This window comes from Prionailurus viverrinus, chromosome C1, assembly GCF_022837055.1.
Source record: "Prionailurus viverrinus isolate Anna chromosome C1, UM_Priviv_1.0, whole genome shotgun sequence".
In the NCBI taxonomy this organism is placed as follows: domain Eukaryota; kingdom Metazoa; phylum Chordata; class Mammalia; order Carnivora; family Felidae; genus Prionailurus; species Prionailurus viverrinus.
Genome location: NC_062568.1, coordinates 198011551 through 198028144, shown reverse-complemented (window position 1 = coordinate 198028144; position 16594 = coordinate 198011551). Strand labels below are relative to the sequence as shown.

The 16594-nt window shown below is 41.3% G+C and overlaps 1 protein-coding gene across 5 annotated transcripts in view; it reads left to right on the top strand.

Moving 5' to 3' along the window:
- Positions 1-16594, top strand: part of ZBTB40 (zinc finger and BTB domain containing 40) — a 79669-nt gene that overhangs the window by 30603 nt on the left and 32472 nt on the right. For 3 of the 5 annotated variants that reach the window (XM_047870323.1, XM_047870322.1, XM_047870321.1), the window contains exons 2-4: positions 500-552; positions 11473-12237; positions 12932-13065. In XM_047870323.1, the coding sequence (XP_047726279.1) occupies positions 500-552; positions 11473-12237; positions 12932-13065 (952 nt within the window). The remainder of the gene's footprint in view (positions 1-499; positions 553-11472; positions 12238-12931; positions 13066-16594) is intronic. The other 2 variants (XM_047870325.1, XM_047870324.1) reach the window with 1 other exon arrangement.

Here is a 16594-nt window from a genome sequence, read left to right as displayed (position 1 = left end):
ATGTTTGCTCTTAGGGGAAAAAAGGCACATTCTGTTGATATAATTCATTTTTTAGAAAAACTTTAGTGCCTGTTTAGTAGTTTATACTTTTTTTTTTTTTTTAATTTATTTTATTTTTTTTTTGGGACAGAGAGAGACAGAGCATGAACGGGGGAGGGGCAGAGAGAGAGGGAGACACAGAATCGGAAGCAGGCTCCAGGCTCTGAGCCATCAGCCCAGAGCCTGACGCGGGGCTCGAACTCACGGACCACGAGATCATGACCTGGCTGAAGTCGGACGCTTAACCGACTGCGCCACCCAGGCGCCCTAGTAGTTTATACTTTGTGCTCTCTGCACACTGAATTCTTGTTCTGATTTTATTCTCAGTTATCAAAAGAAGTTAATTTACAAATTTTAAGAACTATCTCCTTTTTAAAAAAAATACAGCTCCTACTTTTGCCTTGTTAAAATCTTACAGCATCTGTTTTGTTTTGTTTTGTTTTGTTTTGTTTTCCACTAGAAAACCAGGAGATACGAATTCCAGTCCCGCCCCTACGGCTACTAGTGTCACATGTCAGCTCCCAGTCTGTACTTTATTTCTTTAAAAGAAGTATGCATTTTTATAATCCAGATATTAAGACAAATTGTATTCAAACAGTAGGGCTAGATAGTCTTAAAGATACTGTGAGTAAGCTAAAAACAATTCTATGAATTCATGAATGTTCCACAATGTTCAATACCACGGTATATAGATAAGGTTTGGGGTGATGAGAACCGAAAAATTTACATTCATTTTATGAAGTTTTTTAAATAAATGAACTTTAATTCTTAGAGAAGTTTTAGGTTTACAGCAAGATTGAGAGTACAGAGTACAGTTGAGTTCCCAGGTAACCCTGCCTCCCCCGCAGGCTCCCCACTATCTCACAACACAGTGATACATTTGTTACAATCAGTGAACCTACGTGGACTTACTATCACCCAAAGTCCATAGTTTCATTAGGGTACTCTTTTGGCATTGTCCACTCAGTGGATTTTGACAGATGTATAATACATGAATCTACCATTGTGGTATCATAAAGAATAATTTCACTGCCCTAAAAATCCTCTGTTCTTCACCTATTTATCCCTGCCTTCCTTCAACCACCGGCAACCACTGATCTTTTGACTGCCTCAATAGTTTTGCCTTTTCTAGAATTTTGCCTTTTTCTAGAATACAATAGTTGGATTCATACAGTATATAGCCTTTTCAAATTGGCTTCTTTTGCTGAGCAATATGCATTTAAGTTTCCTCCATGTCTTTCTATGGCTCGTTCCTCATTTCTTTTTAGTGTAGAATAATGTTCTATTATCAGGATGTGCCACAGTTTATTTATCCATTTACCTACTGAAAGTCATTTTGATTGCTTCCAAGTTTTGGCAGTTCTTAATAGAGCTGCTATAAATATCTGCGTGCACCTTTCTGTGTGGGCAGTTCATTTGGGTAAACACCAGGGAGCACAATTGTTGGATCATATGGTAAGGGTATGCTTCCTTTTCTAAGAAACTGCTAAGCTGTCTTCCAAAGCAGCTGTACTATTTACATTCTCATTAGCAATAAATAGGAGTTCTTGTTACTATACATCCTCACTGCATTTGGTATTGTCAATGTTGTGGATTTGGGCCATTGTAATAGGTTGCTTTAATTTGCAATTCTCTTATGACGTATATTGAACATTGTTTTCATATTTGCTTCTTATACTTGCTATCTGTATCTCTTTGGTGAGAGGTCTGTTAAGGTTTGGTGCATTTTCTAGTCAGGTTGTGTGTTTTCCTATTGTTGAGTTTTAAGAGTTCTTTGGGTAGTAGTCCTTTAACAGATGTGTCTTTTGCAAATATTTTATTCTGGTCTGTGGCTTGTCTTCTCATTTTTTTGACATTACCTTTCACAGAACAAAAGTGTTTTTTTTTTTTTATAATTTGAAATCTGGCTTCTCAGTTATTTCTTTTAGGGATCATGCCTTTGGTGTTGTCGCTAAAGAGTCATCACTGTACTCAAGTTCATCTAGGTTTTCTCCTATGTTCTTTTCTTTTCTTATTATTTTGTGAAAGAGAGTGAGCAGGGGAGGAGCAGAGAGAGGGAGGCAGAGAATCCCAAGCAGGCTCAGTACTGTCAGTGCAGAGTCCGACACAGGGACTCGATCTCACCACTGTAACCTGTGAGCCAAAGCCAAGAGTCCACTTAACCAGCTGAACTACCCAGGTACCCCTTCTGTGTTGTTTTTTAGTTTCCTAGTTCTACGTTTCACATTTAGATCTGTGATCCATTTTGAGTTAAATTTGTGAAGGCTGTGAGGTCTGTATCTAGATTCATTTTTTTACATGTGGATGTCCAGTTTTTGTAGCACTATTTGTTGAAAATACTATCTTGCCTTGTCTTGTCTTTGCTCCTTTGTCAAAGATCAATTGACTGTATTTTTGTGGGATGATTTATCTGCTCTTTTCCAATACTGCACTGTCTCAGTTACTGTATCTTTGTAGTAAGCCTTGAAATTGAGTAGCGTCAGTCCTCCAGTTTTTGTTACTCCTTCAATACCGAGTTGGCTAATCTGCCTCTCCAAATAAACTTTAGAAACAGTTTATCAGTGTCCACAAAATAACTTGCTGCAATTTTGATTAGGATTGTGTTGCGTCTATAGGTCAAGTTGGGAAAAAACTGAAACTTTGACAAAACTGAGTCCTCCTATCCATGAACATAGAACATCTCACCGTTTACTTAGTTTTTCTTTGATCTCTCATCAAAGTTTTATAGTTTTCCTCATATAACTCTTATACATATTTTGTTAGACTTACCGTTAAATATTTCATTTTTAAAGTTTTGTTTTTAGGTCCTAATTAAGTGGTAATGTTTTAACTTCAAGTTCTACTTGTTTATTGCTGATATATTGGAAAGTGATTAATGTTCATATATTTACCTTGTATCCTGCAATCTTGCTATAATTGCTTATTAGGGGTTTTTTTGTCGTTGATTTTTTTGCTGGATTTTCTACAGAGACAGTGATCATCTGTAAACAAAGACTGTCTTATTCCTTTCTTCCCAATCTGTAGACTTTTTATGTCCTTTTCTTGTTTTATTAATTGGCTAGAACTTCCAGTACAATGTTGAAAAGCAATGGCGAGAAGGGACACCCTTACCTTGTTCCTGATCTTAGCAAGAACAAGTTTCTCTCCATTAACAATGTTAGCTGTTGGTTTTTGTAGATGTTGTTTATCAAATTGAAGAAGTTTCTCTCTATTCCTAACTTGCTGAGAGTTTTTAATCATAAATGCATTTTAGATTTTGTCAAGTGATATGATAATGTGATTTCTCTTCTTTAGCCTGTTGATGTGATGGATTACATTTACTGATTTTCAAATATTGAACCAACCTTGGATACCCCTGGGATAAATCCCTCTTGATCGTGGTGTATCATTCTTTGTATATATTGTTGGAGTTGATTTGCTAATACTTTGTTGAGGATTTATGTATCTTGGTTCATGAGAGATGTTGGTCTGTGTGTGTGTGTATGTTTCCTTCTAATGTCTTTGTCTGGTTTTAGTGTTAGTGTAATGCTGGCTTCATAGAATGAGTTAGGAAGTATTCTCTCTGATTCTGTCTTCTGGAAGAGATTGTAGATATTTGGTGTAATTTTGTCTTTAAATGTCTGGTAGAATTCACCAGTAAACCCATCTGGGGCTCGTGTTTCCAATATTAATTACTCAATATCTTTAATAGATTTAGGCTTATTCAGATTGTCTCTTTCTTCTTGTGTGAGTTTTGGCAGATTGTATCTTTTAAAGAATTGATCCATTTTGTCAGAGTTATCAACTTTGTGGGCATAAAGTTGCTCATATTTTTTGATTTTCCTTTTATTTTATGTGAAATCTATAGTAATGTCCCTTTTTTCATTTCTGTATGAGTAACTTGTGTTTTTTGTTTTGTTTCCTTTTGTTTTTTGTTTTTTCCTTAGTCTGGTTAGAGACATACTTATTTTATTGATCTTTTCAAAGGAAGAGCTTTTGGTTTCATTGATTTTTCTTTATGCATTTACTCTTTTCAATTTCATTTATTTCTTTGCTAATTTTTTTCTACTGTTTAATTGGATTTACTTTGTTCTTGTTCTATCCCAAGGTGGAGGCTTAAATTATTGGTTTTAGATCTTCTTTTCTGAAAACGCATTCAGTGCTATAGATGTTCTTCTAAGCACTGCTTTTGCTGCATTCTACAAATTTGGATGAGTTGTATTTACATTTTCATTTAGTTTAGGACATATAGATTTTTAAATTTCTACATCCAACATGGGGCTTAAACTCATGACCCTGAAGTCAAGAGTCACCTGCTCCATCTACTGAACCAGCCAGGCGCCCCTTAGTTAAATTCCTCTTGCGATTTCTTTCTTGACCGATGTGTTATTTAGAAAAATGTGTGTTGTTTGGGGTGCCTGGGTGGCTCAGCCGGTTAAGGGTCCCAACTTCAGCTCAGGTCATGATCTCACGGTTCATGAGTTCAAGCCCCACGTCAGGCTCTGTGCTGACAGCTCAGAGCCTGGAGCCTGTTTCAGATTCTGTATCTCCCTCTCTCTCTGTTCCTCCCCTGCTCATGCTCTGTCTCTATCTCTCAAAAATAAATAAAGATTAAAAAATTTTAGAAAAATGTGTGTTGTTTAATCTCCAAGTATTTGGGATTTTCCAGCTATCTCTTTGTCATTGATTTCTAGTTTAATTCTATTGTGGTCTGAGAGCAGAGATTGTATTTCTATTCTTTTTAGTTTGTTAAGGGAGTTTTATGGCCCAGAATTGGTCTAGTTGGGTGAATGTTCATGTGATCTTGAGAAGAATGTCTAATCTGCTGTCGTTAGATGGAAAGTCTATCAATGCCCGTTATACCCCGTTGACTGATAGTACTGTTGACTTCAACCGTGTCCTTACTGAAGTTCTGCCTGCTGGACCTGTCCATTTTTGATAGAGGGATGTTTAAAGTCTCCAACTATAATAGATTTGTCTATTTCTCTTTGCAATTCTTTCACTTTGCCTTGTTTTGATACTCTGTTGTTAGGCATATGCATGTAAAAGATTATTTCTTTTTGAAGTATTGACCCCTTTTCTATTTTGTAATGCCCCTCTTTATCCCTGATCGTTTTTTTTTTTACTTTGAAGTGTATTCTGTCTGAAATTAATATAGCTACTCCTGCTTTCTTTTGATTAGTACTAGCATGATATATCTTTCTCTGTGGATTTACTTTAAATCTATATGTCTTTATATTTGAAGTGGGTTTCTTACAGATAACATAGAGTTTGGGTCCTGTTTTTCAGTCTATTCTGATATCTGCCTTTTAATAGGTGTATTTAGACCATTGATGTTTGAAGTGATTATTGATATAGTTGATTTATATCTGCCATATTTGTTAATGTTGTATATATGTTGCCCTTGTTCTTTGTTCCTATTTTTGTCTTCCGAGTTTTTTTCATTCTTTCATGGTTTTTAATTGAGTATTTGACCTGAGTCCGTTTTCACTTCTTTCCTAACATATCGGTTATACTCCTTTTCAGACTTGTTTTAGTGGTTGCTCTGTAGTTTGCAGTATACATTTATATCTAATTCAAGTCCACTTTCAAATGACACTATACTATTTCACAGGTACTGCAAGTACCATATATACTAATAAAATAATCCCAATTTTCCCTTCCCATCCCTTGTATCACTGCTGTCATTTATTTGACTTATATATATGTAAGTATATCAAGACATAAATATACATAATCCAGTAAATTGCTGTTATTTTGAACAGTTATCAGTTATATCAATTAAGAATTAAGAAATAAATGTTTTATTTTACCTTCACCTATTCATTCTCCAGTGCTTTTCATTTCTTTATGTAGATTCAGATTTCTGTATTTTATCGTTTTCCTTCTCTCTGAAGAACTTCTTTAACATTCCTTGCAAGGCAGGTCTAATGGCAACCGAGTCGCTCAGTTTTGCTTGTCTGAGAAAGGCTTTATTCCCCCCCTCACTTTTGAAGGGTAATTTTGCAGGGTACAGAATTCTAAGTTGGTTTTTTTCTCTTACACTTCAAATATTTTATTCTACCTTCTTCCTGTTTGCGTGGTTTCTGAGGAGGAATCAGAGGTGATTCTTATTTTTGATCCTCTAGAAGTAGAGTGGTCTTCCTCCCCACCCCACCCCCCTTTATTTGGAGATTTTTTTTTAAAGTATTCATTTTCTGTAGTTTGAATATGATATGCCTAAATGTAACATTTGCTGCTTACCCTGCTTGGTGTTCTCTGAGCACCCTCAACCTGTGGGGTGGTGTCTGACATTGATTTGGGGAAATGCTCAGTCACTATTATTCAAATATTGCTTGTGTTCCTTTTACTGTCGGCTCCATCAAATATCCCCACTGAACATGTTTTACCTTTTGCAGTTGTCTTGCAGTTCTTAGATACTCTGTCCTGATCTTTTCACTTTGCTTTTCAGTTTGGGACGTTTCTATTGTTATATCAATCCTCAAACTCAGAATTCTTTAAAATTTTTTTTTTATGTTTTATTTGTTTTTGAGAGAGAGACAGAGTGTGGGTGGGGGAGGAGCGGAGAGAGAGGGAGACACAGAATCCGAAGCAGGCTCCAGGCTCCGAGCTGTCAGCACAGAGCCCGACATGGGGCTCGAACTCACAGACCGTGAGATCGTGACCTGAGCCAAAGTCGGACACTCAACTGACTGAGCCACCCAGGCACCCCCAAACTCAGAGATTCTTTCCTCAGTTTTTTCCAGTTTTCAATGAACATATCAGAAGTATTCCTAATTTCTGTTATGTTTTTGACTTGTAGCATTTTTTTTCATTTTTTCTTATTTCCATCTTTCTTCTATTGTTCATCCTTTCTTGTGTGTTGTCTACTTTTTCCATTAATGCCCTTAGCATATTAATTGTGGTGTTTAAAAATTTTTGGTCAGAGTGGTGCATAGGTGGCTCAGTTGGTTAAGCATCAAACTCTTGATTTTGGCTCAGGCCACGATCTCACATTTTTTTTGAGTTTGAGCCCTTCGTTGGGCTCTGCACTGACAGCACGGAGCCTGTTTGGGATTCTCCCCCTCTCTGCCCTCCCCACCCACTCTCAAAATAAATAAATAAACTTAAAAAAAAAAAAAAAACCAAACAACCAAACACTTCTTGGTCAGATAACTCCTGACATATTTGAGTGTAGTTCTGATACTTGTTTAGTCCTTAAAGCTGTAATTTTTGCCTTTTCAGTATGTCTTGAAAGTTTTTCTTTTTTCTTTTTTAATTTTTTTAATGTTTTTATTTATTTTTGAGACAGAGAGAGACAGAACATGAGCAGGGGAGGGGCAGAGAGAGAGGGAGACACAGAATCTGAAGCGGGCTCCAGGCTGTCAGCACACAGCCTGACACAGGGCTCGAACTCACGGACTGTGAGATCATGACCTGAGCTGAAGTCGGATGATTAACCAACTGAGCCACCCAGGTGCCCCTTGAAAGTTTTTCTTGAAAGGTAGACATAAAGTACCAGGTAAAAGGAATTGTGGTAGGGGTGCCTGGGTGGCTCAGTTGGTTGAGTGTCCAACTTTGGCTTAGGTCATGATCTCACGGTCCGTGGGTTCAAGCCCCGTGTTGGGCTCTGTGCTGTTAGCTCAGAGCCTGGAGCCTGCTTCCGATTCTGTGTCTCCCTCTCTCTCTCTGCCCTTCCTCCATTCACACTCTGTCTCTCAGAAAATGAATAAACGTTAAAAATAAGTAAATATATATATGTATATACGTGTATATATGTATATGTATATATATAAATATATAATGAGTGAGCATTTATATTTATGTAAATATAAAAAATACGTGTGTGTGTATATATACATATGCACACGTATATATATACATACATACATACATACATACATACAAAGAAATTGTGGTAAATAAGCCTATAGTTGATGGGATGGTAAGGTACAGGGGAGGAAGTGTTTTATAGACTGATGATTAGGTCTCAGTGGTTTGGTGAGCCTGTGCCCCTGGTCTGTGAACTTCACCAGTGTTTTTCAGAAACCCCCCCCCCCGCCCCCAACATACATCTTGGGGCAGGATGGCTAAAAGTGGGGTGAAGTGTATTTTCCTTCCCCCAGTTAGGTATGAAGCTGGTAAAATAGTTTCTCCTGAAACTAGGCCTTGTTAAGAACAGAGTGCTCTGGTATATTTAAAAATGGTTAGTTCCCTCCCTTCCTCTGCCTGAAGCAGGAGGAGGTTTTTCTCCTATATTCACCCCTTAGAGCTCCTGCAGGTAGAACTCACAAAATTATGACTTGGTCCCTCTGGAGTTTTTAACTCAGACTTGTCCACCCTGAGCCTGAGGCAGTTTGTCAATTTCATTTTTTTGTTTTGTTCCTGGTGTGGTTCCCACCATGTGTCTGTTGGTGGGGTTTCTGTTCTGAGAAGTTGCAGTTCTCCGAATCTGCCTGTCTTTCTCTCCAATTTGGGGGATAGCAGTTTTGCCCTGTGACCTCGGTTCTCTGACAGATCTAAAAAGAGTTGTTGACCTTTCCATTTTTTTTCAGCTTTTTACTTGTTGTCAGGATGGAATGGTGATTTCCTAAGCTCCTTCCATGCCCGACCAGAAACCAGAACTTGGAAATATTTAGATTTTTATGTGTCAGCTTCAAATGTGGGAAATTAAAGAAATGGTGGTGGACTAGAAGGGGATCATCCACAATCTTGCTAACAAAGGCAACCAGTGTTATTCTGACATTTGTCCCCCCCACCCCACCCCACCCCCTGGTCAGTGCACTTTCTTTTCCTTATCCGAGTGAGATTATACAGTTTGGCTATGGTCATAAGATCATGAAACCCAAAACTGAACTGGATGTCCTCTTCCCTAAACTTTTCTTATGTTGTCTGGATCATCTCAGCATCCACCTTCACGTACCATACCAGGACCTGGGAGCTGTCTCTCTCTTCCCTCGCATCCGCTCAGACTCTTAAATCATGACAGTTACATTTTCTGAATATTTTTGGTTGTCTCTTTCTCTCTCTTCTCTTGCCACTTTTCCGGGTCAAAGCGTTCATTGATTTATCTCTGAACTCATGCAATAATAGAGCCTGTCTCCAGCATTATCTCCCTCAATTCTGTGCAAATGTCACTTAGATGATACATTTAAGATGCCTCTCTGACCATGCAACTTCCCTACTTAAAGCCTTTGAAACCCTTCAGTGTTCCTCATTTCCTTTCAGATAAATCCAAGCTCCTAAGCATGGCCCATGTATCTGTGGCCACACCCCCTGCCAGATTTAGCCCCTGATACTCCCTGTCCAGTATCACTGACATCCTTACAGCCCCCCCCCTCCCCTTCCTCACCGCTGCTGGGGATTTTTTCTTGTTCATGTGCCTCACGCAGGCTCCCTGCTTCGAGCGCCTGTTGTCTTTCACGGTCTTCCCCTCGTCAGTGCCTACTCATTTATTCAGGCCGGTCAGCTCCTCCTCTAACTGCCTGACCCCCCTGTTCCGAAGCTGGGTTTCTGGGTGCAAATCTCTGCCATTACCTTTCCTTCCATTCGTTTCTTCATGCCACCATCTAATCAACAACATCGTGTGAGGCAGAATTTTAAGCTCCGGGATATAGCAGACGATTTTAACAAGTTCCTTCCCTAAAGGAGCTTACGTTCTAGTGAAGGGAGATACACGATGATGAGTAAAAATACATGTCATAGGTGATACTGCTATGCTGATAAATAGAGTAAGAGGAATGGAATGGAGAAGAGGCTCCTATTTAAAGGACATAGGGAAGCCTTCAGTGGTGATGGGGCCTTAGAGCAGAGACCTGATGGAAGTGAGAGTGAGCCACGCACACGTGTGGAGACACCTGCAGATGAACATGCTTAGTGTGTTCCGTGATCGGCGAGGAAGGCAGTGTGCTTAAGGTGGAATGAGCGAGGGAGAGCGGGTGGAAGGTGACATCAGGGAGTTAATGCCAACCAGGTTATGAGGAGGAATGTAGGCCATTAGGAGGACTTTGGCTTTTGGCGTTTACTCTGAGACCAGAAGCCCAGGAGGCCTTTGTGCGAAGAAGGGACAGGATGTGGCTGTGTGCTAGGAAGACCCCTCTGACTCCTGGGGGCAGTGCTGGAAAGGGGCAGAGGCATGGAGACGGTTAGAAGGGATCGCTGTTGTAGTCCAGATTAATAGGGGACGGGGGCTTGGACTGATCAGAGAGAGCCAGTGGAGGCAGCGGGAAGTGATTGGGTTTTGGATATGTGTTGAAGGTAGAGCCAACAGGATTTATAACGGATTCCATACGGAGTAGGAGGAAAAGACGGGAATCAAGGTTGACTTTTGAGTTTTGTTCTGAACAGCTAGAAAGACAAAATTGCCATAAAATGGGAAGGTGGCAGGAAGAGTTTTAGATACAAGTTGAAACAACCTCTCAGGCCTCCGATTGGAGATGCTGAGTAGGTAGCTGGAGGTGTGCATCTGGAGTCCAGAGGAGAGGACTGAGCTCGAGATGTCACCCTGCAAGCTGACAGGATAAGGATAAACTGCATAGTCAGGATTTGTTGACATTTCTTTTTTTTTTTCTTTTTTTTTTTTTTTTAACATTTATTCATTTTTGAAAGACAGAGAGAGACAGCGCAAATGGGGGAGGGCTAGAGAGAGAGGGAGACACAGAATCAGAAACGGGCTCCAGGCTCCGAGCTATCAGCACAGAGCCCAACACGGGGCTCGAACTCACTCACGGACCGCGAGATCATGACCTGAGCGGAAGTCGGCCGCTCAACTGACTGAGTCACCCAGGTGCCCCAGGATTTGTTGATATTTCAAAAGTGTGGAATTAGATGGGACAGAAGACAGGAGGAGAGATGACTGAGTCCTGGAATATTCCAAACTGTAGAGGCCAGTGTGACCCAGAGGACCCAGCAAAGGATGCTGGGTGGTGAGGTCACAGGAGAACCAGAGAGAGCAAGAGCAAGTGAAACAGGTGTTTGCAGCGGGAGGGAGTGATGACCCGTGTCCTCTGTTGCACATAGGTCAGATGAGATGAGGACAGCGTATTGAAAATCCGTTTATGTAACCGTATGAGCGTTCTTCGTTTGGCTGAGAACTCACCGGAAGCAGGGGCGCGTACCGCTCTGACACGGGTGGTACGCATATGCTGTTGAACAGCTGTTTTCCTCAGGCTGGTTCTCTCACTACCTCTGAGCTCCAGTCTCATCTGTCAAATGGGGAAGGTTTCCATTGAGTCATTGTGAGGATCCCGTGAGAGCTTCCAGATGAAGCGCTAAGCGTGGTCGCTTCCATGTATTCAACGCGTGACGGTTACCGTCATGAATTTAGCGTACCTGGCGCGGCGCCCCTCCCTGTTGAGAAACGTTTGTCAAATGCACGAGTGAGTTGCCTGTTGGTCTGACCGTTTCATTCGTGGCGTCTCCCTTTGTGCCGGTGAGGTATTAACGTGGCGCTTTCTGGGTTTCCCTGGGATGTAGCGCCGATCCGCAGAAAGCGGATTCCGGAAGAAGAGAGGGGGAGACGTCCTCGGGGCAGAGCTGATGCGATGGAGCTCCCCAACTATAGCCGGCAGCTGCTGCAGCAGCTCTACACCCTGTGCAAGGAGCAGCAGTTCTGTGACTGCACCATTTCCATTGGCACCATTTACTTCCGGGCCCACAAGCTCGTCCTGGCCGCGGCCAGCCTCCTGTTCAAAACCCTGCTGGACAACACCGACACCATCTCCATCGACGCGTCTGTGGTGAGCCCCGAGGAGTTTGCCCTCTTGCTGGAAATGATGTACACTGGCAAGCTGCCTGTGGGCAAGCACAACTTCTCCAAAATCATCTCTTTAGCCGACAGCCTGCAGATGTTTGACGTGGCCGTTAGTTGTAAAAACCTTCTGACCGACCTCGTAAGCTGCTCCGTTCAGGGCCAGGTGGCGAGGGATGTCTCCGCACCGTCCTCAGAGTCATTCAGGAAGGAGCCCGAGAAGCCCGAGGTGGAAATCCTTTCCCCTGAGGGTGCCGGAGAGCCTCGTTGTTCCCTGGAGGATTCTGCCCCTCGGGGGGGCCCGGTGAAAGCCGAGACCGAGGAGGCGGTCCATATGGCTGCAGAGGAGATGAGCGTGGGTCCTTCCACTGCCCAGGAGATTCCGGGGAATGCAGACGCCCCGGTGGAGACTCCTCGTCCAGCTGAAGTTTGTTCCCCCTCCCCTGCCGGACAAGCCTTTAGTGCGGCGAAGGAGGCGAGCACGGAACCAGGTAACATTCACGTAATAGTTGTTTTGGGATCCGTCCCTCTGTTGTCAGTTACTATGTTCAGTGACTCTTGTGGATTTTTTGTTTCTTTTTTTTAAAGTTTGTTTGTTTATTTTTGAGAGAGAGAGTGAAGGGGAGGGGCAGAAGGAGAGGGAGAGAATCCCAAGTAGGCTCCGGGCTGCCAGTGCATAGTGAACCCGGGGCTCGAATTCAGGAAATGTGAGATCGTGACCTGCGTGAAACCAAGAACCGGACGCTCAACCCACGGAGCCACCCAGGCGCCCCATGAATTCTTTTGTTTCAGTGATGAATTTACTGAAGACCACTGCTAGATAGGCACCCAAAATCCAGTCCAGTCCCACACAAAATCCGAAGCAAAACTCCTCCTGGCGCATTCTTTTAAAAGTGTTTGTGTTTTTGAGTGTTGGAAGTCTGAAGATGAACTACAGAGCAGAGAAAGCAATACTGAAATAGTGATGTATCAGTTTTGATGTCTACCCATTATTCTAACCAGGATGAGGCTGGCACCAAGGAAGAAGCTGTAGGAGACACTGTTCTTTGTTACCCATAACTGATGTGTCAGGTGTCAGTTATAGATGCAGTATATGCCCTAAAGGTCATCAGCTTAAACTTTTAAAAATCACTTCGAATAATGAATCACTGATTGTTTTTTTATTATGTTTTGTTTTGCACTCAGAGTATGAGAGGAAACACCGTCAGCTGAATTTTCTTCTAGAAAATGAAAGTATCTTCTCTGATGCACTCTTGGTTACCCAGGATGTTTTAAAAAGACTAGAAGAATGTTCAGAAATTAAAGGTGCACAGGAGGAGGTAGGTCCTGCGAGTTTTGTTTGTTTGCTGGTGTAGACAGCCTTCCATATGGGGCAGAACAATGAAAATGCAAAATACCTCAGGTCTCAATTTTTTCAAACTTAAAATTTTTTGACATTTAGTCTCTAAAGAGCCGTCTTACAACAGTACTAGGCAATGTGCTTTCAAATCCTGAATCCCAGCTTTCAACCAGTTTTGATCCAGGATGCTTAACTGATCATACCATTTCCTCCTGATTAATCAAGGGTAAAATGAAGCAGAGGGTAGTCATGGATAACCCCAAATCAAGATCAGATGATAAAAACCAAAGCAGAACAACAAGAAATACTCAAAACGTGGCACGTCAAGGATTTAATGCAAACCTTACATAGTGAACTGTAGTCAGTGTTTAGGAATACAGTAGCCATTTTCAGACACAAAACAGTCATGGTGAACATTTGTTGAGTACTTAATATGCTACACTTGGGACACATGTTATCACATTTAATTCTGACAGAAATCACCAGGGTGGATTTTACTCTTTTCTAGCCCCATTCTATGGAAGAGAAAACTGTCTCAAGGAGGTAATATAACATGGCCAAGGTCACAGAGCTCGTAGGACTGAGCAGTAATTGAGACCAAACCACTTTGACTTTAGAGCTAGCTGTTCCTTTGCACACTGGGTTTTACTGCCAATAGGGTAAAAATGGTACACATTCGTCATGTATGTATAAATGTTTAAGAATTGCCCGACAGAAAACCGCCCAATGGCTTATCATGCTCTTTTTCTTAGCTGACCTTTTCTCCTTTTCAGTATCTTGGTAAGACGCATCCCCACCTGTGGGCTTCCCACTACCTGATTCCTCAGATCTTGAACCTACAGGATTGATTCCACGGCCACTTTAGAACTCCTCGTGCTTCTCTCTTCACCCAGCCGTGCCTCCCGTGCTGAGAGGGGCTGGCACAGCCAGCGGGCACTGTGCCTGCAGGCTCATCTGAGGGGGGGGGTGGGGTGGGGGAGGCCTCCCATGTTGCTGTTAGTTACCATAATCCAAGCAGTAAATGTCTTCTGCTGTTTAAGTATTTCCCCGATTCATAGCAAGTTACTTTAAAAAAAAAAAAAATTCAAGGTCAAGTATTTATTTTGACCGTGGTTAATCAGTAGTTGGCTGTAAATTATTTTCTTGAGCGAGAAGCTTTTTATAAGACTGGGTTAACCCTGATGACTCTGGTAGGGAGGTTACAGGTTGGTATCTTGGTACAAATCCTTGGTATTCTTTGTACCGATTATGTTGAAGGACATTATGATTTTATATTTTTGCACTTGGATGTTCTCTTAACTGTTCGGTGTATCATTTTTGTCACTAGTTTGTTACCTTGATAGCTTATAGACACATCTCTTCATTTGTTCTCTTAGGACTTCCTCTCCACTTAATTTTGGTTATGGAGGAGCAAGAGCATCCCTTAGACCAGCAACACCCAAATTTTTAGTGTTGCCCGTGGACGGACTTGCTTGAACTGTGTGTTAAGCATTTTTTTCTAACACTGGTACCTAAAATGTGCGGCAAATAACAAATGCTCAAGAAATTTTTGCTGTACATGGTTTCATTCAACATTTTTTCCCCTCCTGATTCTTGTCCTAATCTTTTGATGGCAGTAACATTAATAATACTTTGAAAGAACACTGATTCACTGTTGGGGATCATTATAGGCTTATGTTATTTTTTCTCAGTTTTAGAGATGAGAGTAAGAAGAGCTCTACAAATCACTTGGTGGCTGTATTTAAAACGGAATCTGTTATAGTCCATAATAAACCTTTCAGTTACAGAAAGAAAAAGAAAAACGGCTAAAGAGCATCAGATTAAATTAACACATAGAGTTGGTGAAGTGGAGGAGGGGCAGAGAGAGAGGGAGACACAGAATCTGAAGCAGGCTCCAGGCTCTGAGCTGTCAGCACAGAGGCCGACACGGGGCTCGAACCCGCGAACCAGAGATCATGACCTGAGCCGAAGCCGGACGCTTAACCGACTGAGCCACCCAGGTGCCCCATCTGTCACTTTTTAACTTCCCTTTAGACAGCTTTATTAAGGTATGATTGACATACAGCAAGATGTATGTATTTAAAGTGTGCAGTTTGATAAGTTTTAAAACCTGAAACCATCACCACAAGCAAGATATTGAACATATCCATCACCCTTAAGTTTACTTATGCCCTTGGTAATCCCTTCTCCCTTCTCCCCCGCCTCCTCCCTTTCAACTTACTCATCCCTGGGTGATAGTGACCTGCTTTCTCTCTGTAAGTGAATTTGTATTTTCTAGAGTATTATATACAAATGGAGTCATATAGTCAATATATATTCTTTTTGGTCTGGCTTCTTGCATTCAGTATAATTCTTCTGGGGTCTATCCATGTCATTGTATGTTTATTCCTTTTTTATGCCCCAGCAGAGTTCCAGTGTGGATATACAATTATTTTATTCAGCTCTCCCGTTTGCTAGTGTTGTGCTCTCAAACAACTTAATCTCTATAAACGTTAATTTCTTAATTTGTAAAACAGGAATGTTATCACCTACATTACAGGATCGTTGTCAAATTAATAAAGATTATTGATGTAAAACTCACACTAAAATGTCAGGCACATAGAAAGAGCTCAGTTGGTGGTGACTGCTGTTGTTTGTTTTTACATCAACTCTATTTTTAGGCCTAGTTGACTTTGAAACCCGTTTTTTACTTAATGCCTTATAATATCCTCGTTCCATGGTCGTTTTCTCTGACACATGAGATGGATCGCTGTTTCTTTAAGCTTAATTTGCAAGTCATGCTTTCAAATAGGTACCATTACCCGCCTGGAAGTACCTTCCCGAACTGCAGGTGTAGCGTCTTGTACAAAGCCATCGGTCTCTAGGACAATGGGTTCAGTGTATATAAAAATTATCTGGTGTACTTGTTAAAACTTACACCTCCAAATCTCATTTCCAGAGGGTCTGATTCTTAGGTTGTGGTAGAGTTTGGGGAATCTACGTCTTTAACAGGCTTCCCGTTTTGCTGCTTTGCTATCTGTAGACCACATTTCTCAGAAGCACTGTCAGAGAAGTTCATGGCTCACACAATTCTTCATGTATGATGGCAGATGTCACAGTGTGCTGCTGCCTCTCAGTGATTTGAGGGCCCACCAAGCACACATTGTTCCCAAGTGTTACTCTTTGCTTACCCCTGATTCAGCAAATATTTACTGAGCAGCTGGTAAGTGCCAGGCATTGAGCTGGTTGCTAGGAAATGAAAAGGAAATAAGACTGGATCCCTATCCCTATAGCAAAGAAGTCCTGCCACACGTGTAATTATTTTTTTGGAAGTCCCCAAACTATGGGAATCCCCAGAAGGCCTCAGTATTGAAAGCATCTGCAGACTGTTCACTTGAAACATCAGTCTGCATTTCAGCTACAATCGTAAAGGTTGGGAGCTTGTTTGTTATTTTTCTGTTTAAACATTTTTAGCTCCCAAGGAGCTTTGAATGCTTTTTGTTGTTGTTATTTGGTTAATCAGCATAACA